The following is a 26669-nucleotide window of genomic DNA, read 5'->3' on the forward strand; positions in this document are numbered from 1 at the left end:
GCTTGTAATTTCCATTGCTTATCAGCCAGCATAAAAACAACGGCTTACAGAAACAGGTCAGAGAAAGCGAATACACATTTTGAGCGGGTTTGGGGGTTTTTCCCCCATTAAAACTGTCGAGGCAAACTCTACCATCAGTTTGATAATTCAGAAATTCTGCTCCGCTTCACCTGTGAATGTAACTGGAGACTGCTTGATTACATTCGGTCTTGTAAGGTTATCTTATAGAAAAAAACACGGCACTGTTTTGTTTCTTGGTTTCCCAGGGTTTTTAGCAGAAGTGGGGTGGGGGGTTACAGGGTCACCCCGGCTTTCGCAGCACGATGAGCTGCAGTCCAACCTTTCCATCCCGGAGTGTGTGTAGCAGCTCGGCCTGCGCTGCTCTTTCTGCCCCGGCTCCCCGCTCCCCGGGCCCCGCCGGACTACAACTCCCAGAAACCTTCGCGCCGCCCCCGCCACCCCGTGCGGGCGCCCCCGCCCCGCGTAGCCCGCCGGGACTTGTAGTCGGGCGGCGGGGGCCGGGCGAGGAGGCGGTGGTGGCGGCGGCTCCGCCCCGGGGGAGGGCCGGCGCAAGGCGTGGGGGACACGGCAGACAGGTACCCGCGGGCGGCCCTGCGAGGCACCACGTCGCTGCGGCCCGCGAGGTGAGCGGCGAGAGCGGCGGAGCGCGGCGGCCTCCCGCGGGGCCCGCAGGCGGAGCAGCGGCCTAGGGACGCCCGCAGCGGGCTCGGGCTCTGAGGGGGGCCCGCGGCCGCGGGGGGTGCGGCAACGGCTGAGCCTTCCGAGCCGCGCCGGGCCCGCTCCGAGCGGCGCGGCTCCCCCCGCCCGAGGGACGGGACGCTGCGGAGCCCGGACGCGCCGGTGGCCGCCGGGCGAGAGCGGGGAGCGGCCCCCCCAGGCCGGCGCCGGGAGGAGGGAGCGGCGGGGAGCGGGACTCGGCGCTGCCCGCCCGCCGCCTGCGCCCCAGCGGAGCATGAACTGACTCGCCGCCTCGGCTCGGAGCCTTCCCAGCCGCCGGGGTGCGCGGTGCATGGTGTGGGGCTGCACGGTCTCGATAATAAATGATAGAGGATACAATGACTTTGCTGTCTCTGCTGGGTCGGATCATGCGTTACTTCTTGCTTAGACCGGAGACCTTGTTCTTGCTGTGCATCAGCCTGGCCCTGTGGAGTTATTTCTTCCACACGGATGAGGTGAAAACCATTGTTAAGTCCAGCAGGGATGCGGTGAAGATGGTGAAGGGCAAGGTGGCCGAGATAATGCAGAATGACAGGCTCGGGGGGCTGGACGTGCTGGACGCCGAGTTCTCCAAGACCTGGGAGTTCAAGAGCCACAATGTGGCCGTCTACTCCATCCAAGGCCGGAGGGATCACATGGAGGACAGGTTCGAAGTGATCACCGACCTGGTGAACAAGACTCACCCTTCCATCTTCGGGATATTTGATGGGCACGGAGGAGAGGCAAGTGCTCAGCTGGAAAATAAAATAAAAGGGCGGTGGTGGGGGAGGATGGTTACATGGCAAGGAATGGATATATTCTCACCTACGAGGTTTGTGGGGTAATTTTGAGACATTGTTTGGGGGTTTTGTCCTTGCTTTTTTTTGGGAGGGGTGATGTGTCCCTAAATAGGGATTCCCTCTGTCTCTCATCACACCTTTGGCGATCAGCACGGTATAAATGTGTTTATACCCCCTCTGCCCTTTACCGTAGTAAAGGTTTAATTGAAGTAAAAGCCGTTGGAGGTGGCTCCTAACGTGCATAGAATAACGATGATGAGCACGAACTCCCTGGAGTCATCTTTTGTTACAGCCAAGCGTGGTGTGAGCTGATTTTGGCACAGGGCTGGTCTCCCCCTCTCCCCCAGCACTGGGTACAGAGGTGCCCTCCTAAAGCTGGTCTGTGTAAAATGTGGCTTTGCAGTAATTCACTCACAAGCGAGGAGCAGCAAGTCGCTGAAAATGAGTATTATGTTTGTGAATTGCATGTGTTTTTTCAGTCATTACAACTGTGCTGTCATACTTGTCCGTTTCCCAGGAAAACTGTCATTTTGAAATTTTTCTTCTGTTTAACCTCTTAATTTCTTCAGGCAGGGTGATTGTCGTTAGGTTGTGCTATGTAATTAGTATTACAGCTTGATGGGATACTTCATTTATTACGGATGACAAATGTTGAAACCGCAGCTTCCCCTTCCTTTAGGATTGTGGTTCTGCCATGTAGCTTTTATATAGCACAAAGCACATGTTTCATAACCGTAGAAAAGGACACAGAATTTGCCCTTGTGTGACAAATTTGCTCTAGCAACTGTTCTGTTGGGTATGAGATAACCTTACGGGTTTTGCTGGGATGATGGAAGCTGGAGAGAAATGCTGAAGTTTTTCACGGAGCGCTCCTGCCGGGGAGGGTAAGGGAGCTGGGCTGTTCTGCAGCTGCTTTCACAGATCAAGGAGTCAGAGTCCTTCCTAGAAAAGCTTTGGCGCTGACCAGATGCTAAGGGGTGGCAGCTGCGCCCCTCTGAACCTGTAAATGCTGCCTGAAAATTCCAGGCCTTAGGCAGGTAATCAAAAAGCTGCTCCTATGTTGCCTGCAGGGTTATAAAGGGACTCAGTTATCTGTGCTGCTGCTGTCTCACAGTCTCTGGTGTTTTGTCCCCTTTAAACTAACGCAAACACTTTGGATATTGAGAACTGTTGGCTTCATAAAAAATTCCAGGGGCGACTGAGCCGTGTTTGCCTCTTTGTGTCTGATTTCAACTGGGGAACAGTTGTGCCAACTCTTACTGGCGTGGTTGTGCCAGGTCGCTGTTCCTTGGCCTTCGAGGAATGCAGGTAGAAATATGAATGTACCGCAAACCGGGACGTGTCTTCTGAAGGAATATTTGCTCATCAGCCTGTTTGGTATGTCTGGGTCTTTTGTTTTCTGAGTCTTTGGACACAAGGTGCTTCTGCTCCATCTTCTGCCTCCTTCCTCTTTGTTTCAGCTGAGTTTTCCTCATCTGAACCGAATAGCAAAAACAAGTTTGTGGAGATACGCGTATCACGTTTTTAAACAGTATTCTGAGATTGTTACAGGTTGAAGTATGATACACACACACACAGACGTCAGCATTGTGAAAGGGGGATCGTTCTTTAATTTTGTGTCATATATGTATCTTGCCTTACACTTGATTGCAAACTCAGTGTATGAAAAAAATCCAAAACTAACACAGAAAATAGCTAAATTGCAGGAACATGCCGTATATATATATTTGGTTGGGTTTTTTGTGGATCTTGGAATGACATCCGTAAGATACGTTAATGATAATGCTGGATCTTTGAGAAGCTCATTTGTCTTTTGTGTCCTGATTTGTCACAAAACTTGTTCTTATTGATTCAGCAGCAAAGTATGAGGCTTTTAGGTGCTGCCTGTCATTTGGAAAGGTTTCACAGATCTCCCTCCAAACCTACCTGAAGTCAATGTTTTAAAAGGTGTCAGCATCTGGTATCTTTCAGTGAAATCCCCAGATGTTCTTAGTGGCCTTTAGTCCTACAGAAATATGTGCATAATCACAGGGGACAGAGCTAGTTTCTAGGTTCAGATTTTCCGTAAAACTGATCAGAAGAACATGAACCATGTGCTGTGCACGCAGCAAAAAGTAAATTCTGAAAAATAGCTGTTAATCTAAGCAGGTTTTCTACTTTTGAGTAGAAAAGAAGGGAGGGAAAAGAAACAGCAAAAATCAGTGCTCTTATTTAATCTGTAGTGGGTAATAGTGAGTTTCAGTTCTCCATTTGAATTGGTTTTCTGGGTGTCTCGTTTTATTTTTATTTTTTTAAAAAGAAGCGGCTGTGTGCAACACTTCAGCGACCTACACAGCTAAACCTTTGTGAAGGTTTAATTTTCCGTGTGGGCTCCCGTTAAATTTCTTTATGCATATTTAAAGAACAAAGAACTGCTAATCTCTGACATCACATGCGAAACAAACTGTTCTATATGGGGAAAAATCATTTTTCCAGACAGACAATACCACAAATGAGATGCAAGGTTCATTCTTTCCAGCTATATACAAGGGAGTGTGTCTCCATTAATTACTTCCTGCCATATCATGTTGAAGTGGAAGGACAGGGAAGCGTGATTCAAGTAATATGAATTACTGTGTAATGATAATTTAGGAAGATTTCTGAGTTTTGCTTCAATATTGCCAACATTTTGCATAAATTCTACTTTTCTGTTCTGTCCTTTCCTTTTCCATCTTGCAGTTTTAGCCTGACTAGGTTGGCAGCCGTTTACTTCAGTTTTGTGGCTGGCTTGATGAGAAAGCAATAAGCAAAGACAATTATTGATACTCAGTGTTACAGCTGAGAACCTGGTCAGCTGCTGCAATTACTTGTGAAACGCTCATTTGTTTCTTGAAGAATGAGTAATAATAATAATAATGCAGAACAGGTGGAGGGCAAAGTAGAAGACTTGAAAAGTTTCTGCCTGTCATCTCACCGAATGATCCTGGCCAAAGGATTCTTCAAGGTGATCTAACATAGAATGAAAAAAGAAGACAAGAAAGTATTTGTCTGTTCTCTCATCAGCTTCTTTATAAGGCTTAAAGATGGTGTGAGTGCTTTTGGGGGGGGAGTTGTCTTCCCTTTTCCTTTTGTTTAGAAGTTTGGGACCGTTTAGACTGGAAGACTGAGAAGTGGCAAACAACGTGAATGATATAATAACAAACAATGAGCTTGAAAGCAGAGCCAAGGAAAGGATGGATGCTTAATCAGAAAGATTTAATTATTTAACTAGCATTTACTAACAGGTTCTTTCCTCAAATATTTAAGGTTTAAGCACTCAGTTTAATGAGATCTCCGTATTAGGCAAGAACAAAGTAGCTCAGCTGCCATCTGCACTTTTATGGTTATGGCCATGTTGCATATCATTGTTTTTGTCTTAACCCTATGAGGTGAAGAATTTACAAATAATTATAGTAATAGATAGCACCCTATATGCTGCCTGTGCTTGTTTGCAGTCATAAACTGATGTGAATAATGACAGTAGGAAATTAAAGCTCAGTAACTGTCTCATAAAAAATGTCTTTTTTATTTCTCTTGGCCTCCTTAAACAGGAACAGGGCAAGGCTTGTTCCTTATGACCTGTAGGTGTGGTGAAGAGCATTTTGCATTATATAATTGGGTTTAGAGTTGCTGATCTAGTGTTGCAGTATGTGAAATACACTTTTTGTTATTATTCATAGTGTAGGGAAAGATTGGGGAGCTTAAATGTGAAAAGAGGGAATTTGCTGTATAAATGGCTAATGTTTGTAACCACCTACAGACCCATGTCGTGCTTCGTGTGCCGCAGGAACTTGAAATCAGTTGCAAGAACTGTTGGCAGAAGTCTCTGGTTACTGATTAACTTGCAAAGACAAAAAGGAAAAGTCAGAAGATAGTGGTGAAAGTTCTTCCCGGCTTTGTGTGGGACTATGGAAACGTGAGTGCTGAGGTAGGGCCTGGAGCGGAGGGCGCTGTGCCAGCTGTGTTTAAACAAGCCTGCTGTGCATTGAGAATCCAGGGACTTGCAAGCGAGATGAATTCCTCCCTCGTTCATTGGGGTGAAGTCGCTGTCGTCTCCAGGCCCGCAGCAACGAACGGGTTGCGGTGAGGTTAAGTTGGGAAGGAGCTTCTGAACCGCGGTGAGAACACACGTGCCTGTTCTCCTCCCTTAAAGAATATGAGGTGACGTAGTCCTCGGTGAAGGCGAACGGCTAAACTGCCATAAATTTACCAGACGTTTGAGGATGTGGGCAGGGAAGCTGTAAATCAGACTGTACACTTGTGTTCATACCAGTTCACACAATTTTTGATCCCTTCACAAACGGAGCACCTGAACTCACCTGGGTTATGCTGGGCTGTGATGATGAGCTTCTTTTCAGGCATCAATAGAGGGAAATTTATTCCATTTAATTGGAGGTGATAGTTGGCGGTTGGAAGATAACGTTTGCCTTCTACCAAATATGAACTAATGAGCTAATATTTTTATTTTGATGATCTTTGAATTTTTTCTTTTTCCCTTAGTTTCCGATCCTGTTAGCAGAAGGTGTTTATGCCATGTTGAAATAAAGGCAAGCTAACACTTTTATTTTCTAAATTTAACTGGATCTGCTAATTCTAATTCAAAACCTGTTCCTCTGATACTGAATTACTTAAGCAAACCTAGTGATGAAAATTTATCTATCATACTTTTGCATAAAGGCCACTAAGGATCGATGACTTGGGATCTTACAAAATAAAAGAATAAATCAAACACCACCTTTCAGGTTTTGGGATGTTATAGCCTCATTGGAAGGTGAAGTCTTTGTGGCTTTGCAGTTTTTAATAAGAAACTGCTGGGATGGTTTTCCTTTTATAGTAATTTCCTTCAGTTTCTAATCTAGAGTCCTCTGCAAAGTGGCCTAAATGTTTGGGTAAATATTTACAAGGTGAGGTCATGTTGATATACAGCTCTCAAATCTGCTTATAAATTCCACACCGGTGGCCTAAAATATGAGCCAAAATGATATATAGGAACATTTCTGTCATTTTGTTTAGTTTGTCCGAGTTTTGATTCTTGGGTATTGTGTTGCAGGGTTATGATTTTCACCCTACCAAACCATGCTTATTTGATTTTTAGGTCTACGCTATATGCTCATTTGCTGTTCAAAACTGGCTTAAAATTGATTAAAATGGTGTAAAAATATGTAATTGGAAGTGGGAACTCTTATCGCTGCCGTTCACCGCTGTATCATTGGGTGTAGAATTGAGTCTTTTTCAATTTCTATAAAAATCAAAAAGTCAATTAATTTTAAATGTAGTCTGCCGGCTTAGCTTGCATCGGTGCTTCTGTGTTTGGGCGCACAGGCAGCCAACTGATTGCCACCGGTTTAATTAAATCCATTTTGAATTCTTAGATGGTTTCAGATTATGGAAGTCATTTAAGTTTCTCCATGAACTTGAGTAACTCAGGTTACTCCGTAGGAAGTGTTTGCATACGTGCTCTTGCTCCATAGGCGATGCTCAGCAGCTTTTCCATCGCCGTGGATGGGGAGGATATTTCATGGCTCCCGAACAGGAATGTTCGGACCGCAGTTGTTTGAGTGCCTGACGCTTTTTAACTTGATACCCTGCGCTAGTGCTCCTGGGGCCGTGTCCTGAGGTACCTCACAACCTCGAAAGATGGGTCGAGGCTCAGGAATGAGCAACGTCTTAAATGGCTTAAGAATGTGCTGATTTGTGCTAGTGATACTGCTTGCTAAAAGCCTGGATGTATAATAAACAAATTTAAATACAGTTTTGGGGCAGTGGGATTTTGATCGATTCCATTCTGCAAGCCAGGAACTTGGACATTTTTAATAGTGTTTAATAGTGTGAAAGAACATTTGGATTCTTCTGTCATGTGGGGTTAGTGAAAACAGCAGATTGCTCCGGCTCTGTCTTGAGTGTGGTACTTTCAGTAGGTCCGTTGGACCGGAGTAGTGTTTGTCCTTCCTCCCTGTTGTTAGGAATCCGGATGATTCTGGTGTAACTTGTTCCGTAAAACTGAGTTTCGGCTTCTGACAGTTTCACTTCTTAAACAATCACCTGGCATGGGGACACCTTGTTTTGCCCCATCTAGTTTTTGTTGGTGGCTGCAATTCTCCGCAGCACTCTTGACCCTGTAGGAAGGCCTTTGAACATACTGATCTCTTCGGAAATCGTCACATGCAAGCTTGGTCAAGTTTTGTGACTCAGAAGGGCGATCCAAAGGTAACAGGCGCTAATGTTCCTTGGGTCTCAAGGTTCAGGACTTGCTCTTTGCTTTAAGCACGACATAGATACTGATAGATCTAAGAAAAGGAACAAAATACTTCTGCAGTGCCCTTTGGTTTGAATCTATGCCCTTGAAAGGAAAGTTTCCAAAACTAATTTAAGGGCAGCAGCTGCTATAATTATGCACAGAAAGGCACACGCCTCTGGCTCCGCTTCGTAACTGTCATGTTTGTTAAAAACTTAAGGTTCAAGTGAACTCACCCACCCCTTGGGCCTTGCTGCCACCCTCCTTACTCTGTGTCCCTGCAAAGCAAATGTCCTCATGCCCATGTCCCCTGTTGTCCAGGCCATCGTGTGACTGTGCTTTGGTACCCGAGCATCCCGTGAACCTTGTATCTTCATTTGATCAGGGGTCGCTCTACCTCAACAACCTGTGCTCCATTTGCCCGCACTTTTTCTTTAAAACAACTTTTATAACTCTCAGTTCCCTTCGGTTGCTGACTTTCTCATCAGGTTCACTTATTCGTCACCATTCACCACCAGTGACTCTGTTACTGGATACCAGTCCAGCTGGACAGACCAGTTTCTCTGCTTCATGGTCAGCCCAAGAGATCTTCCACGTACAAGATCGTGAAGATTTAATGACTCTTTGTCTTTATTAGCCCTGTAGAGTTTCAGTTCACCCTGAAGGTAAGAAGACAACAAAGCTGACAGATAAGCCAAGCCCAAAAGGAAGTTTCCCTCCTGACAAAGATGTACATACAGACAACTCGTGCTCTATGGGCTATTAAAAGTTGTATGCAAAATTAATAGTTGCAATAAGTTGGAGAATTTATTTCATTGAGGCTGTTTGTGTGCTTTTACTCCTGTTGTTGAGCTGGTGTTAAACACTTCACCTAATGTTTTACTAAGTCAGTTTAAAACTTTGCCAAGTGTAGAGGTTTCATTTGAAAGCAGCACAGCTTTAGAAAATCTAAATGTCATTGCAATTTACAAGGAAATGGTTGGCAGATGCCAGAATGCTAAGAAATGCTTGAGTTGGGGTAAGCAGAGGAGACGAGAGAGAGTGCGTCAGTTGTACAGGGTGTTTCAAAAAGATGAACCCGATTTGAAATCACTACGTTCCTGCAACCGTGGAACGCCCATGAATGAAACTCATACCATCTGAAAGGGTGGGGCGTAACGTTTTGAATGATTAAATGCTTGATAACTCATTTAACCATTTGTAAGCTTTTGTGTAATTGTAGCGTGTTGCCATTGTGAAATATACTGCTTTGAAATCGGGTCCATCTTCTTGAAACGCCCTGTAACTTAAATAATTAACCTTATATGCCGTAAGGCCTGATATTTAGATGGCAAAGCTGTTCCTCATCAGTGAACTGTCTTGATTGCATTCATGAAATAAAAAGAATGGAAAGTACTGAAGACCAGGCTTACAGATCTAGAGTAATTTGCATGCCATAGAATAACCTGAATGGAAAAAATCTATCTTTCTTTCTACTCTTGTAGAAAAGTTCCTGTGGGAAAGCGGCTGTTGAGTGGTTGCGTGTGGCACAGGGCTGGGATGGGGCTCAGGGTCCCAGTTGTCGTGTGATAGAAGCGGCCGAGGGGACAGGGAGGATCATCGTTTCTTCAGACGGGTGCCATAATGAACTTGTGGGAGCTGCGTGGCAGCGCTGAGTACCAGTCCTGCTGCTGATACAAATTGATTATGATGCTGAAACATTGCCGGCTCTCATCATCTCCGACCTTGTCTGATTCACAGCTGTGCGAGCAGCTGACATCTCCAGCCAGACAATCAAAGTACGTGTTTTAACTGCTAAGCCACAATGCAATTATCCATAGCACGTCATGTCGGCAAACCTCAAAGCTCTCCCGAAGAAATGAACATTTATTTGCTTTTACTTTCAGTGCTAAAATGTTAACCCTTGCAAATTTTCTCATTGTCATAAATGTTGAAAAGGCTTATTTAGTTTTTTCAAAATCCCCTTCAGGGGTAAACATTTGATTTTATTAAGTCCTGTTATAATAGCCGAAACTGTCATACAGTACTGCTTTCAATCAATACACTTTTTAATGTAATAAATCTCTTTACTTTTCCGTTCTCTACCGGATAGAAAACTGCTGGAGGGCATAAAACATTTCTTGTGAGAAGTGAAAATGCGTGGCCCATGCTGTAGTTCTCTGGTCTACCACAGCTCGCTTGCATTTTCTTTAAACTTTACATGGGAACATGATTTAATTGCAGGTAGCCTATGCCTGTCCCACACTTTTAGTACTTTTGCTGTGTTTCCTCCAAACACACACTGAAACAGCTATTGAAATATCTGGCTGCAATCGGCATTAAATAAAATGTATCTCCAAGGCTGTGTGGAAACTTAGTGTTGGACTACGGGGAGGATGGAAACTGCTTGTCTCCTTAGCTTTTTAATGTTCATAACCCTGAGCTTTCATCTGCTTTCCTGCATTTGGGTGTGGATTTCTTTTCTAATTTTTCTAGGTTTTTGTTGGTTTTTTTTTTAATTGCCCAGGTCTGTTTAGTGATGTACAGGACACTAAGTAGGATGGTGAAGGTGCTTTTTAATGTTGTTGGGTTTTGTTGTTTGAGTGGGCATTTTGTGTGTGTGGTTTGGGTTTTGTTTTAATCTGACATCTGTGTGATGTGATTACAGCGGGTTTATTTCTGCTGAGAAGCGGGGAGGTTGGACAAGAGTCTGGATGATCCCATTTAACATAGTATATTCATAGTATGTTGATATATATATAGTATAACATAGTATATTGATCTTCGTAAGTTGAGCCCTTTATTGGTGTGGAAGAAAAGGGAAACAACACAGGGAGGACCAGGAAAATCACTACAGGATAGATAAAAACAGTGTCTAGTTAATAAGGAGGAGAGAAGCAGCAACATTGGTAAGGAGACAATCTCATTAAATTGGGAGACACCGAACTGACCGAAGTCATACACAGGATTACAGTGCATGTAATAACTCATGTTCTCCTCTAATTGAGATTAAGCAAGATTTTATTGTGAGAGGCCCATGATAATGATCACCTGGTCCTGGGCCCGTGATGCTCAGACACCTGCTCACAGCTGCTGCCATGAGGACTCAGCCCCTTGTCTGTGGGCAGGATTCTGCTGGGATTTCTGAACCAAGACAAGGAAAGTACATTTTTACTGACTGCTTGAAGAAAAAAAGCTGTCACTACCTTTTCTGGCCATGCAATTGGAAGCATTCAGTGTTCTTCCTGGAATAACAAGGCTCAGGGGCTCTGATGCAGGAGGGGGGTGAGGGAGACGAGAAGGGGAGCTCGGGACTTGAAGGCAAAAATGTGAGTAGAGGGGAAAAGGGAGAATTGTGTGTGGTTTTGCATTGTAGCTTGCCTTAATTTTAGACTGCTGGAAGATTGGGTGTGTTTAATAACAATCTGTCCTAGCAAAAATCATCGTGCAGCTATAGGAAAACAACTCTATTTCATTGTACCATTTTTTATATGAGATCCAAAATGCGAGAGATTTGTGTGTGAGGGTTATTGCCATGGTTTAGGATGAATGCTGGTTTATCTCTGTGCGTGTTTGAAACAGAGAAAACGAGTGTTCATTTTGGCAGCCTTTCTTCATAGTTCTGGAAAGAGCACTGAGAGTTTTGTAACTCGGGGTGCTCTGAAAACTAAACTTTGCCCCCTTTGTTTCTGCTGCCCGTCCCTGCTTTGCTGGCACATCTCCACAGTCCTTATTGCTCGGGGCTTCGGGAACAAAACGCAGGACCAGCTGCCTACCCGTAGCGCCAATTGGCATCAACGTGCCAGAGAAGAGCTCCAAGCAGCCCCGTTTCTTGCCCATGTTTCATGCATAAATCGTAATGTGAGGTGCTACATTAATTTACACAGAGGTTAGTATGACAGGCTTCTTCATTCTGCAAAATATTTTATGCTTTCATATAAAATACATCACATAAGTTTGACTTTTTGTTTAAAAGGGACTTTCCTTACAGCTACTATGGCAGTAGCGGGTTTGGAAGGCAAAGCAGAGTGATTGAATTCTCAGTGGATGAATGTTGCATAAAAGATTTGTAATCTTTGGCAATTAGAAGATTGTTGCTGAGGTTAATGGTGATATTATTTTTAACTTGGAGGGCAGGAGCAATCTCTTGCCTCCGGGATGGAATTATTTCCATCACTGCTTTAAATAAACGCTCTCTGTGATGGCTTAAATTAACAAACATTTAAGTCATCAATCTGAATTCTTTTTTCTTGCTTTAGTATTTATTTTAGCAGTTATGTATCCTGATATGCCAATTCACACTATATTTTGCATAGTTTCTGAAAATGAGAATGGTATTTACTATGATTTTTTTGCCTTTGATGCTTTTTTTGGTCATGTTTCTGTGTGGATATGGGAACTGTAAATAAAAGCAGAACAAGAAACTAAAGAAGAGGCCTCCCCATGAAGAACAGAACGAGTGTGCCTGCTGGGGTCGTAGAGCAGCTCAAGGCAGTCGCTGCACGCTGGTCCCTGTTGCAGGTCTGTGTGTGATGATGAGAAAAATACTCTGAGTAAATCAGAGTATCTCTTGGGATGTGTTGGGTTTTGGACTCTGCGCTTTTAAGTGGTGCGAGTTGGAATTTGTATATTCTAAAGTGTTCATGTAAACCTTGGAGGCTGGCAATGGAGAGAGCTGCTTCTCCAAACAACACGGTGATGCTGTGGCAGAAGAGCCAAAAGAAAGCGTATCCAGCTGCATATTGGAATTAGTCGTTTCAAATGTAGGTTCTAAAAGCTTTTTTGGCATGCGGGCTGTGCGTCTCGTTAAGGGAAAACCTGACTGTGAAGGAAGGTGAAAATCATGTTGATGAATAATATGAAAGGCTGTAACCTCAAACGTATTATAGTGAAGAGAGATATTTTTACTGGAATGTTTTGTTACTGAATTTCCCAGCATCCCGGTTGATAGGAGAGCTAACTATATACAATTTCAGTCACAAACACCATTTAATTGAGATTTTTTTTATATATAGATTGAGAACTTAGAATCTTGACTGTCACAGCGGCTTTAAGTGGACCTCACTGTGCTTCTGATTCAAAGTATTTCCAAAGCGTGTCACAAAAACATACTATACCTCTGCAAACAGGTGTTTTCAGATCATTTTACAGGCTTAAATTTCTGCTTATGTCCCTTGGCTGATCTGATACAAGTCAGTAATGCAGCTGAAAATAGAACTTTATAGTCCCCGTCTCCTCCTCTCCCAGGTGCAACTGCTCCTTTATTCTCCCTGTCAGACACCGACACCGTTAACCATGTGCCTTCTCTTGTTTAATGTGACACCATCACCTACCTGCTGGGTTTTGCAGCCTTCAGTTTCTTTTCTTAATGTGGTTATTAAGAAAGTAGCGGCACCTCAAATCCAGCAGCATCAGTGCTTATTTCACATCGGTACCGTGCATCTTGGTGCTTGCCGCCGTGTCCCTGTCACTGTGAGAAACCCCGATCTGAACTTGGGGCAAGCGCTGTGCTGCTGTTTGTCACGTTGCAAATTAATTCTTTCAGCGTTCTGTTCTGAAACATAATTTTTGCTTTAAAAAGTGATGTAAGTAGCAAGGCATGAGTGCGAGAAGCTGGGCAGCTGTTAGACACCGACCGGCGCTGCTGGGCGCGAGGAGCACAGCTGGTTTCTCACTGAGCGAACTCCCAGTGCTGCTGGGTGATTTTATTGCTGAAACTCAACTGTGGACGTCATGAACTCATCACACGTGTGACCTGTGAGTCTGATGCTTCATCAGTCATCGCTGGAGGGGGAAGGGGTCTACCCAGCCACGTAACCAACTAAACCCCAGAGCTTCCAGCCCTTTTCTGTGATGCTCAATAGGGGCAGAAGCTGAACATAATCTCTGTGCTCACCTGCTTCTCTGAAGGGGAACCTGATGTTCCCTTTCTTTGCCAACAAGTCTTTCAGTGTAAGGAGCTAATGGCAAGACTTTAAAACTTGGCATAATTTGTCCTCTCTTGAGCAACGTGAAGAAGAGTCACTGCAAACGATCCATTGCTTGCAATTTAACTGCTGCAGGTGTTGCGACGCCGGTTCCTGAGGCAGAATTCTGACTTCTCTCTAATTTTCTGGTGTTGAGAGTTAAATAAATGACCTGGAAGACTAAAATCTTCTGGAAGCTTTTGATCCAGGAGACCAACTTCTTCTAAGAGGCTGGGGATGTGACCACAGCAGCCATGTGGAAGCTGGAAGTGAATGTGGGTAGTGTTTTCTGATTTAAATAAGGAAAGAAAAGTTGAATTAGGGAATGCAGGGTTTTTTTAGATTCCTTTCATGAAAATGCCACAGAAGATCTAGTTAAGTGGTTTTGCCTTTCAAAGTTACGTTAATAAAACATTTAAGACCACCTGACCTTTCTTGAATTAAAGCGCTCTATTGCAAGAAAACTGCCCTTAGCAGTGAGGGGCATTGGAAGGGGAAGTGGGATGAACTGGGAACAATAAAAGGAAATTAAATGAATTAAAATGGGGGCAGGCTGTGTTTTACCATGCTTCTGTATAGCCACACGAGGAGAGGAAACCAAACTTAGATTCCCCCATAAACAGTTTCAAAATGCATCGCCATTGGTGTCTCCACTGCAATACTGTAACACCCAAGAACTTATTCAAGTGTTGGAGTTCACAAGCCTGTCATGAAGCTCTTTAAAGGAAGAAGATGAGTCAAAACACTCCAGGAAAGGGTTTTTTACCAAAGTATCTCTGCAGATGCCGTGTCCTGGGTTGCACAGTTCCCACTGATGTACCTCAGGAGCTTGTGCAAGCACCTCGTTGCATCTGGATTTTGAACGCTCTGGCCCCAGATTCATGCCCCCAGTGCTCTGCAGTTTTTCCTTGTAACTCTTCAGCTATGGTGCTTTAGGTTGATGAATCAAAGAAGCATCTGGGCTCCTTCAGGAGTTATCACTGTTTCCTGCACGTCAGTAAGAGATATAAGGCCAATGGTGCCACCAGATGAAGGTCAGAGTCCTTGACCTGTTCCTGTTGTGCAACCTTCCTATTACAAATACGATAACTTTCAATATTTGAGACCATTTGAACCACTTGGAATTAGTAAACATGTTAATGATCTCTCATTTGCATGAACTTGAGATATTTTAAATTACAGCTGTATTCCAACAGGACCAAAGTAAGGATGAGTTTACCTGCCTGGTGCACACCTCACCTACCTGTCAGGTACCTGGTGATCCATGGGCCATGTTCCTGACAGGGGACGTGTAAGTGCAGGTTTTCTTATCCCTGTTTTCCCCTTTCCTTAGCAGAATTCGTAGCGTGGTGGGACACCCTTCACAGCATAAAAAGAGCTTGACTTCTTCATTTATGAAAGGATAGAAACTGAAGATCTTGTCAGTCCAAAGCGAGATTTGAGGGGAAGTTTGAAAGGTACAAGTGCAACAAGTATTTTCCCTTCCTTTATAGAGAAAACCAAAATCAGTTCATTTGTCTGTTTGAGCCTGAAACAAAGGTTGAAACAAGGATCAAGACGGACCCATATACTGAATTCAGTGCTGGAAGGTGGCTTTGTGTGCGCTTGCGTGGAACCATCGGGGACACCACTGCTCCTGCAGCTCAACGGCTCTTTCTCCAGGACCCCCTAATGAAAACACCACCCACCCACCCAGACAACAGCAGTGACAACACAAAAACATCTGCGTGTGTGGAAGAAGCTGTGAAGACAAATTTCTGAGTTTTCTTAGGTATTCATCAGCCTCTTTTGTTTCCAGTTGTGTTGTTTCCAAAGCTCTTGATAGAAACGTTCTATGTGGTTTGGGACAAAAGTAAAAAAGATGGCTATTGTGTGAGCAAGATGCACAGGCTTTTAGTATATTTCTGTGTATTTCATAACCTTTGGTATTCCCATATTGGCCTGAGAGGTGATATAAGAACAATTGCAAAGCCTTGGGTACCAGTATCTTTCTTCTAATTGCTGTACAGCTTAATAATGCACTTAAGATTTGCAGAGAGCCAACTCTGCTTCACCATGTGAGTTCTTTATCAGGAGAAAAAAGAGCATCTTATACAGAATTCTGAGGCTACAGTGGATTTAACACTCGTTCTAAGTGCTTCTTAAGAAGAGGAGAAGCATTGCAGTGGAATGCACCGTCGGATCAGGGTGTGGGAGTTTGGACAACGTCACCGCGGTGCCGGTGGCATGTGCGAGCTTGTCTGAACTGGCCCGAGCGCCAAGGCTTGTGTAGCAGTTCCACCGCTCCTTGAGGCTGGATCAAGATGTGTAAAATTAGCCCGTGTGGGTCTCCATCACACAACAGCCACATGCCAGCAGTAGGCAAAGAAGCTCTTAAAATTAGCACTTCAGAACACTAGCGTAGATTATCTTCAGTGTAAATATATCTTCTGCTGTCTCCACCAGACCTACTTAATTCCTCTTCTTTTTTGCCAGCATCAACACTGAAATGTTTAACTGCTCAAAATGAAATATTTGTTAGTTCTTGCAGGAGTTAATACTTGGTATTTGTGCATGAAACCGGATCATTGTTCATTAGGAAGGAATGGGATTTCTAGCGAGTGAGAGAGGAGAAAAGTGCTGTTTCACGTTCTGCTGTATGAGGGAATTTAGTGCTAATTACTCATTCTATGGATATTAGGTTTTGTTCTTCTATATACAGCTTTTTAAGTCCAGGCTTTAAACCCTCGTATCCTGTCTTGAAAACCGAATTCCAGTCTGAATTTGACAATCTGGATCTCGATGGGTTTGGAAAATGAATCAGGAATGTTGCAAAGAACAAACCAGCACTGTATCTGGATTTCGTCAGAGTTAGTAATTCCTCTTTCTTTCTGGACAAGGAATTTGTGTCCACAGTCATTTAATGAGTCAAATACGGGGAGAAATGTTCTGCATGTTTGATCATAGTGTGTATGTAAATAGTAGGAGGTCAGGCTCCAAAATGCTGCTGTTCTTTTAAAGCAGAAAGCAGGCAATAACCATAAATGTTACCTGAAAATGTACCCTGAAAGTATATTTAATAGAGGTTTATTAACAGCTAAGAGAGGTCTTCTTTAAAATGAAACCTGTTTGTATATGTGTATATGTTTAAGATCAGTGACGTTTTGCTTTTGTTGCTTATAGGTCCACAACTTGCTTGTGATTTGACTGTAGGAGGTGGTTAGGCTGGAATCCTTGTCGTGTCAGTGCAGGCTGGATTTCTTAGGTTGGTGCAAAAGTAATTGCAGTTTCAGACCGTGAATTTTAAATCACCATAACTAGGCTCAAACACGTCTTTATTCATCAAAATAGGAACCATTACAATTAACACATTTTTGCCAACGAGGAATAAGGCAAAGGAGGAGATTGGAGAGTTTGTTGGAGTAACTTTTTGCTCCCACTTCATGATAGTTGCTTAGAGTGAAGTTCATACATTTTTTAAGTTGCCCATACAGTAAAAATTGTAGATTTATGTTGGCTGAATAATTCATCTCTCCCCGGTTGTCATCCTGGTGCACCCGCTGCCTTTCCCACTGCAGATCAAAGTTCTCAAGGCTTCTTTACTTGCAAGGCATTCATCTCGATGAAACAGAAACACAACTTTTAGACCAAAACATGAAAGATTTAATGTGAGTATGTAAGAAAAGAGATGAGGAAGAGCACTAAGAGGATCAGAAGTGCAGTGGTGTGCAGCTGCACCCAGTTCACCTCTGCTTTTTGTTAGGATGTCCAGGACTGGCGATCCATCCCCTCATGGTTCTCCCAAATGGTCCCTTTAGTCCTTTGGCTGGCAGAAGATGCCTTGAGAACCCACTTAACAATGATTTCTTCCCACTTAAAGAAAAGATGGAGATTTCATTAGCAAAAAGATCAGAATACTTGAAGGAAACATTGTGGTATTTCACCAAGTGAAAAAGAGCAAGAGTTGTTGGTGAAAATTTGCTATTTGAAGGCTACAGCTGCTCGTCGACAAAATTTACCAGAGCCAAATGTCGGGAATGGAGAAGTCAAAATAGACTACGTAGCAGATGAAGGAGGATCTGTGAGCTTTATTGTTGTTTAGGTCTCTTAGTCAAGAGGGTCTTGTAGATTTGTTATTTTAAATTGCTCCAAGTGCAAACGTAGGCAATGGGGTTTTTTGGTGCCTCTGTGAAGCTGTGTTAACACGTCAGAGTTCGGCATTCGCCGTGTTTATTAAATCTGCCATGGAAATGGAGTGGTGGTGTATAACAACTTGTTTCACTCATTCTTTCATTGTGGAAACCACAATTTGCTTTCACAATATTTTGAGTATCTAATGTAAACATGATCCTTTAAAATAGTTTTGTGTTTCCTATTGGATTTATGAGTCCAATCTTAACGCCATCTTAATAGACTTCTCTTTAGAGAAATGATGCAGTTCTAAAATGTGACTATAGTCATGCTCTGTGATTATTTGATCTCCATCGGGCCTATAAAGCTTTTTAGTCTGGTTGTGAGGTAACGACCTTCCCATGGTAAATATCGATTCCGTTGGTCTCCTCCAGCACTCAGGGCTCATTTGCTTTTTGCTTTCAATTCTTTACATACTGAGGGAAGACAGACGAGAAACTTTTGCCATATTATAAAGGCTGTTAATCTCTAATAACTGCAGCTTTTCAGTCCGAACTTAATTCTTATTTACTGGGCCAAAACCATGATTATTATATTTTTACATTTCTGAACAACTTTGCAGAAATCCTGCAGCTGTTTCCTTCTGGTTGGGAGACTATTTCTTGAATTTAACAACTGAGCAGCTGTGTTGCAAGAAAACATCGTATTCTAAGATTCTAAGACATGGAAATACACCTTTTGGAATGACCATTGCAGCTGTGGTGCAAACTGAATGACACTTGCTAGCAGAGCGACTCTGTCTGGGAAAAAGAAGCCAAGTAGTTTGGATTAATCTTATTTTTTTCATAAAAGCAGAAGCTGAAACAGAACTCGCATGTAATTTGACGGTATTGTCACTGGACAGAAGCAGTTTTCTTCAGTTTGCAGTTCAATAAAGGAGAAAAAATGATGGTCTTGCTATTCTAATAGACCTCAAAATGTTATATATAGCTACAACAGAAAAAGGAACTGGTAAGTGTTGTATAATTAACTAAAATGCTCTAATTTGTCCTGTGACACAAACACCTGTTTGTTTGCAGAATCTGTTGGGTGACTGAGTAGGAAAAAGTCGTTTCAAAATCAAAGTCGAATGCTGAAGCTCAGGCTGCTCTGCAGAGCCTTTTGCACACGGAAAATCTGCAGCCAGTGGGCAGCGCTGCGAGGGAGTCGATGGATCTCTGCAGGGTGCTCACTGCGGTGGATCCCCCAGCTGGGAAGTTGCTCTGCCCTCCCACTGCAACACTGACTACAAACCCCTCTAGTGTTTTGTGCAGAATTTTTCATGTGACTATTTTCCAGTTTGAGATTTTTCTCTAGGTCAGGACATCTCTCAGATGCAACCTGTTGCAAGCCGCTCTCGCCTGAGTTCATGTGATGTTATTCCCCATCTGCTTCTTGCTTTCTCCTCCATAAACTTTGAAGTGTCCTGTTTGTAATCAGGAGAAAATGTTTTACTATATTCTATTTAACCCCGTGTAGTGTCTTGAATATGTGAGGACACGTTCAAGCGGTGGTCACAGTGATCACTCCCCTGGAACTGCCTTGCAGGGAAGAAAATTTGCTTTGTGATGCATTAAGATCCAGTTGGTACTCTTAAAATACATGAAATTAAATATGTATTTCTTCCAAGGTAGGATTTTATATATAGAGGTATATAAATGCTTTCCAAGAAGTAGTCCTTGCTATGTCTTATCAGAAAGGTCACAGCTTCTTTTTACCACGAATGGCACAAGTAAATGCAACTTAATTCTTTCTCCGTGACCAAGTCTGTGTGCCCACAATCATCCTCCTCCTGCTGTTCAGTTAGAGATGCGGCGTCTGGAGAGAGGGACCATCCTGAGCTGACTCAGCGTTACAAGAAATTGATTTGTCAGCTTTCTCAGGTGATGTCTTTTCATTTAGCCTGCTAGTCACTAAGACGAGGAATATGTGTCAGGTACATGTAATATTTATACACAAACAGGCATGCACGCCTGCTTACAAGTCCTAGTCTTTACATACAGAAATAAAAATTCTCGGTGTGATTTTGGGCAGAAAATGTTTGCCTGAGACTTAACACAGCAAAAATTTCAATACTTCATTTAGGTTCCATGCTACATTCAGATGCCATTTGTGACAAGAATGAAATACAGGAAACTTCAAAAAGCAACTTGCTATTCCACTGGAGGCAGCAAAAGGTTTCAAGAGGCACAACGGGACATTTGCTTCGGTTTGGCTGTTCTTACCCCATCGTCAAGTGACTCGTGAACAGAATCAAACTGTGTGGCTGAAAGCTCCATGAAAATGCTACCTTCACAAGAGCACTTAAAGTATGTAACAGGTTCTGATTAGTTCTAGGTGCTAGTAGAAAGAAAATTGCCCTAATAATTCTGAATTTTTATGCCAAAACATTTGTCTGAAAGCTTTAGGAAACCTTTAATATGGTAAATACATGTATTTTGGTGACTCTTAGTGGTGTATGTTGTGCCTTCTTTAAAAAGAAGAAGAAAAAACAATTATGGTAGAACATTTCTGGACATGGAGTGATACCGGCCGAGGTCAGACCAGGTGTCATCAGGAAATTTGCTGTATGTAAAACCTCCTGCTCTGTATGTAGAGTCAGAGTAGGTTTCTTTCCAAGCGCATCAGAAATAGCTCTAACCCGCGTTCCACAGCCTGCACTTTCTTAAGGCTGATTTCTATGCAGAAGTTCTGGTAGATTGACGTCTAATTTGTTCGCACTAAATTACTTTGCATCAATATACAGGTCTGAAAAATCCTCTAGCGCGGGGTGTTTTAGACTGGATCTGCCCTTTTCACCAGCACAGGCACCTTCTGCCTCCCCTGCTGCTTTTCTTCTTTTTCTGGACACTCAGACCATTGGAGTTGAAAGTTTTCTGACTCAATGTTCCCTTAACTCTCCATGGACTTTGCTTCTTCCACAGCTTCACTGTGCTACAAAAAAAGGGGGGGGGACATTCCTAATTCTACAGTCCCCCCTGGGTACTGTCCTAATAAAAACCCAGCACCTTGTCGGCCGACCAGGCTGAAATGAGGTTGTTTTATGCAGCGTTACCTCTCTAAGCTGCAAGATGGGTGTTTTTGTGGGGTTGGCTTTTGTTTATAACCTGCTATATCATAGCAAACAAGCAAAATAAAACCCTGCAGAGCTTCTCCACCAAGATGAGAGCACTTTTTCTAACGAGCTGTGGAAAACCAACTAGTTCAAAGACACCAGCTGGTGCTCACCGAGATCTGAGCCCAGGTGAGCCCAGGCTGGGCAAGGGAGCAACATACTGGGGCTTCACCTGTTCCAGCTTCTCGTCTCAGCTCCTGCTCATGGCTGTTTCACTCTAAAGGACAAAATACACTGATTTATTCCAGCGGGACGACTGAGACTCCACAGTGGTTTGTCCTTCTTGCCGAGGGGCACATAGCAGCCCATCTGCTGAACAGCACGGTGCTTTAGCAGAAGGCACCAGGATGTGAGTCGGGGTGTCAGGCTGATCTGAAAGAGGCCGTTTCCCCTCGTTTCTGCCCCGACCTTCCTTTCCTCCTGCCCTGACACTTCATGCACTGTCAGGAGCTGCTTCGGGAAGGTGAATGGATAAAACCTGTGTTTTTCAGCTGGTATCTACAGGCGTGAGCTCGCCCTGGAGCCGATGGGAAGGACAGAGGGGACGTGGGGCAGGGACAGCGCTTCACTGGGTTTCACTGCACGTTGTCCTTCCAGGCACTTGTGTAAACATGACATAAAGAGCCTGGCTTTCCATGCGAGGGCTTCAGGTTAGGTTCCTTGGGGCAATCTTCAGGTATTTCTGTGACTCACTCTCTGCTGTTTCCTACCTCCCCAATCTTTCCATGTGGTTTTTACACCCGTGTGTTGTTAGAAATATTTTTCCTATTCCTTTTCAAAGCCTTGGCTGCCTCTGAAGACCAGCTTAGCTCCTCGGGCTTTGGTGTCACAAGTATTCACCGCTGACCCCTTGCTGTGTTCTCCTTTTTTCCTTTGTATGTCTGGTGTTGGATATTAAACAGCTTGTGCTTTTGAGTCAGTCTGGGAAACCACGAGAGGAGTAATTCATTCTTTAGAAACGTTCCAGAGGTGTGGGAGACGAGCAGGGCTGCTTTGCTCTGTGGTTTTTTAAAGTACAGCAGGACGAGTCAGCCATAGTTCACGTCTTGTGAAAGAATATATTTCATGGGAGGAAGGCAGGGGAGGTAATTAAGGTGGTTTTGAGTACGTGGGTTTGTGTTTGCAGCCATTGTGCTGGGCCACAATGAATTGCTTTTCTCTGATATGATAAACTGCTATTGGAGATTTCAAAGTGCTTCAGAATACAGGAGGCATAGTAGAAACAGAAGAAATCTCCCCAAAGGCTATATTAATATTCATTACGGAGTTCACAGCATTACAACGCTCCAAAACAGATGTAATATATAGAGAAGAAACTTTGTGGGGGTTGAATCTGAGGACTCTCTGATCTAAAAGTAGCTGCTGCACTTTTGGAGCTGAAGAATCTTGGCAGCAGGAGGAACAGCACTTCTCTCCTTCCAGCCATTAAAAGGCAAGTAAAATATAGCATTGCAAAGCCTTTATATTTGGAGCACCATAAATTCAGTTGGAAAAGATACACAGGTCTCCTGGCACCGACTCCAGGCAACCTGTCACAAAACCCATAGAAACTCAAGTGATGTGCAGTAATCGGGCAGTTCTGGGCTCACTTAAAACCAACTCGCAGAACGTCTTCTCTATGAAATACCTCCCTCGATGTCTGTGTGTTGCTCATGTTAAGCTAAATCTTACATCCTGAAACCACCGTTGTGCTTAAAAGAAAGCTGTAATCTGTTTGTTCATCTTGGAATTTGTGCAGCGTTCTTATTGTTAACAAATGCTTTATATTTAGTGAAGTAAGCAGTGGCCTTTTACAGACAGAGGGTGGCTAATAGAGCAATGTGTTCCTAGAAAAACTGTCACCAGAAGAGAAGAGGGGCTGTGTGACACCAGGGCTTGGAACGGGAGTTACTGGGGATACATGAGCTGCAGACAGCAGGGGATGCAGGAGCTCAGGTGGTGCTGCTTCTGTGTGGGCCATGGCACATCTGGCTCAGCTCTAAAGCAAGGTGATACCAATAAACTCCCAAATAATCAATAAATAAAATCTACACCTTTTTATTCTGTCGTTTTTACATTATCTATTTGCAGAATGCCTAATACCCCATACCATATGTAGGCATTGCTAATTTATGTTTACCTGAATGCGATCTTGCTATAAATTTTGTTAGGAGGAGCTGAAGCCAGGGCTCTGGTGCTGCCTCCATTTCAATCCCATACTTAACATATCAGTAAATTTCAGTCTTACTAAAATGATATATTATTACATTTGTTAAGAAAACTTTCCTTCTCTTGGCCTCATTGGTTGCATTTCACAGATTCTCGGTATTATGGTTTATTTTCATTTTGTAATCGAAAACGTGATTCCAAATGGGCTTTCATGACCTGTTTGCCATCATCTCAGCCATATTTATTAATTTTTAATTCCTTTAATGTAAAAGCAAGCATCCCATTTGATGTTTCCTTTCTGTTGTCTCTTCAGAATCGCAAAAATTAGAGGGAAAAGTCAAAGAGTATCTAATAATAGCTGTAAGTTTTATAAATAAGGACACAGACACTGCATTTTCTTGTAGTAATAAGGTGGGTTAATTAGTTTTACTTCTCTGTGGCAAAGGGAACTGAGTGGTGGGTGGCAATCAGCTCAGACCTGATGAGTTTCAGACCCAAGGGACTAAAGCTATTCCATGATTGGTTTGGGGGTCTTTGTAAGGTGTATTTTCGTTGGTTTAAGTGGAATTAGTCCATGGAATTAGTCCAAGTTATGGGATAGTTTAATAGCTGATGCTAAAGATTCCTGGTTGCTTCAGAACTCCGACTAAAATCAGGCAGAGCAAAATCAAAGGGAAACATTTCGAGAATAATAATGTAAAAGACAGACAATGCAGTTCAGATTGTTCTATTTATAAATTAGATGGTCCTTCCACTGAGAAAAGATGGGCTGCTCCTCATTTGTGTTTCAATGCAAGTTAAAAACAAGTTCCCAAACTGGCCGAAAGGGAACCGTGTTTGCAAACCCCTTTGAAAAGCCTGTTTGGTGCAGTGTACGGTGAGCGTTCATCCCAGTGACGCTGAGGGGTCTGGCACTGCCAGAGCAGAAATTCCCCTCTCTTGTTGGCCCCAAACTGCTGGTGGTGACACCTGGGGCCTCCCAGAGCAACCACGCTCGGTCCAAGATTGAAGATTTGTGGCTCTGTACAGGCGCTCGCTTTTTTGGCCGCATCCCTTTGCAAAGTGAGCCAGGAAAAGAAACGCTTCACATCTAACGAGTTCACTTGAAAATCATCGGGAGTTACGTAAATAATATTGAGCTAAATTTTTCCTCCACGTATCTTTAGGTGAAGTGGGGTTGCTGATCCTGCCAAAGGTGGCAAAAAGCTTATAAACAGCTGAGCAGATGGATTTCTTAGCATGCTCCATTATTCCCACTTCAGAGCACAGTATTTGCTGCGTTTATTTATCTGCCTCGTCTGTGCTCCAAAAGGTCTCTTCAGACCATTGCTGACAATTAATTTTAAACCAGTGATGACATTGATGCAGCAAGTTTTGGAGGCTGAAGTTTTGTCCCGAAAATAGATTGCACTGTCTGTCTACATTATAAATATTTAGCTTAGGGAGCGTGCGAGGTCCCGTCCGGTTCACTGCCCAGCTAATGCACCTTTCAAAGGGGAAGAGGTTGCTTATTATGTTTATAAAAATGAAGGTGACTGTCTATTCTCACTTTGTTTTAAAACAAAAATTGAAGACAATCCTCCGACAGAGCATACATAGGAGTTTCTCTTGATCACCGTTTAATTTGCAGAACTGCTCGTGGAAATAGCAGCGAACATCATAAAGAAGACTTTATCCTTTTGTTGGTCGAGTACCAGCCACAAAAGAGGTGTCTTTGTGTTAAGTCATGTTGGATGGCATAAAGCATTAATTCAAGCTGTTAGGCGAGAGAAATAGATCAACGACTTGATAAGAATCCCTGTATGTGCTGAAATGGCTTCAGATGACAAATTTGAGGGGTGACAATGGTAACGGCTTCACAATGATAAAGACTCAAAGAGGGATTTTAAATTGGAGTTGCTATTTTCTTAGAATCCGTTCAACCTGGTAGGAAGCCAACATTTTGGAAGGGCTAAGACAACAAATAATGAACCTCTAATTCTACAATTGATTCCCTGCAAAATCAATTACACTTCAAAGTAACTATTCTAGAGCAAATAGGTTGGGTTTATTAGTGTTGTTTTATAAATTTTCTTTCCAGACCCTAAAGAAACCAATTTTTTTCCCCCCATATAAGCCTCCTGGGAATATCATCTTGTTTTTAATGGGTTGCTTGTCAATAAGGATTATCATTTGTTGTAAGCATCTTGTTTTGTAAAGAATTTGGAGAGTGAGGGATTAAACCACGTTGCTAGAGCACCAGTAATGAAACAGAGACTGCAGGCACAGGAACTCAATTACATTTATGAAAACTGGTTTGATAGCTCAGAAAAAATGCTGTAAACATATCTAAAAATGTCAGTAGGCAAGAAACGCTTTCTAGTGGTGTATTTAGAGGTAGGTGTTTGTCATCCATTTCTATCACACCTGAGTCAATGATATTCCATATTCTTTAACCTCTGTGTCTCAACAGAGCACGTCAACGGAGTCATCGAGGTTAAAGAATGTGAAGAACATGGAGTGACCTTTAGATACGATTCCTGCGGTTTCCAAGAACACTTGCAGGGATCCCATCTCCTGCCTTATAGTCCCTCCAAAGCTCATATTGATGATGGAGCTGCCTGTCTCCTGGTACATAGGGCGGTCCCCACAAATGCTCCACACCTTAAATACAGAGATACTGAAAATAGTTACTGTCTTCAACATGAGAGGAGAAACAAGTGAGATACATTTTCATGTAGCTTTTCCTCACTGTTGTGGTCTGTTCCGTAGCCTGGTTTTTCTACAGTTATTTCGATAGCAAAAGCTTCTATTCAATTTCAATATCCTCATTCTTGTTTTACACAAGTTTTGCGAATGATCACATCCTTGCCAGCATCTTCCTGAAACTTCAGATTCTCCGATCCAATGACCCCAACTGGCTCAGAGTTTCGACCTCCTGGTGCTTCTGTCTCGTCCTTCCCTGGGCCCCGGGTGATCTCCTTCCTCTCTTTCACGCTTCTCTTTCAGCACTTTTTGTTCTTAGTTTTTCTCTCCCCGTGTTCTGGGTGAGTCCCTGGAAACCTTCCTCTCAGAACTTCTATTTCTTCTTCTACAGCTAAAGGTAAAATGTGCACATTTCCCCCTTTGTTCTCTCAGAGCTGAGATATCAGTGTCCTGGCCAAGCCCTGATCATCTATCACTGTTACTATTATAATGCCCTTGACAGTCGATATATTCAAGGGCTAAATTTTGCAACACCTTGACACATGCTCATTCATCTCCTTGGACTAGGTATGGTTTGTCTTTTTTTGTGATGCTGTTTCCCAGTGGATTAATAAGTACAACTGCTTCAAACTAAGTAGTGAGGCACTTTCTCTGGGCCGTTCGTGGTTGTTAATCTGGTCTTGGCTCCTGTTTTTCCGGACATGTTGTTAATCCCGAGTTCTCCTGCTCTCTGGTTGAGCTTCTAAGGCTGTTGGTCTTGGATCTGTGCTCAGATCCAGCTCATATGGCTCCTCTTGTATCAGGTACTGTCCCGCTTTCCCTTACGGAAGAGCTCAACACAGTTCAGAGAACGGGGT

At 43.2% G+C, this 26669-nt stretch overlaps 1 protein-coding gene across 1 annotated transcript in view; it reads left to right on the top strand.

The window, feature by feature from the left end:
- The first annotated feature begins 565 nt into the window (after window positions 1–565).
- The window catches only part of PPM1L (protein phosphatase, Mg2+/Mn2+ dependent 1L), a 90631-nt gene continuing 64527 nt past the window's right edge, over window positions 566–26669 (top strand). The window contains exon 1 of the mRNA XM_065844361.2: window positions 566–1460. Coding sequence (XP_065700433.1) covers window positions 1062–1460 — 399 coding nt within the window. The 5' untranslated portion in view covers window positions 566–1061. The remainder of the gene's footprint in view (window positions 1461–26669) is intronic.

The sequence above is a fragment of the Patagioenas fasciata genome, chromosome 9 (assembly GCF_037038585.1).
Source record: "Patagioenas fasciata isolate bPatFas1 chromosome 9, bPatFas1.hap1, whole genome shotgun sequence".
NCBI lineage: Eukaryota > Metazoa > Chordata > Aves > Columbiformes > Columbidae > Patagioenas > Patagioenas fasciata.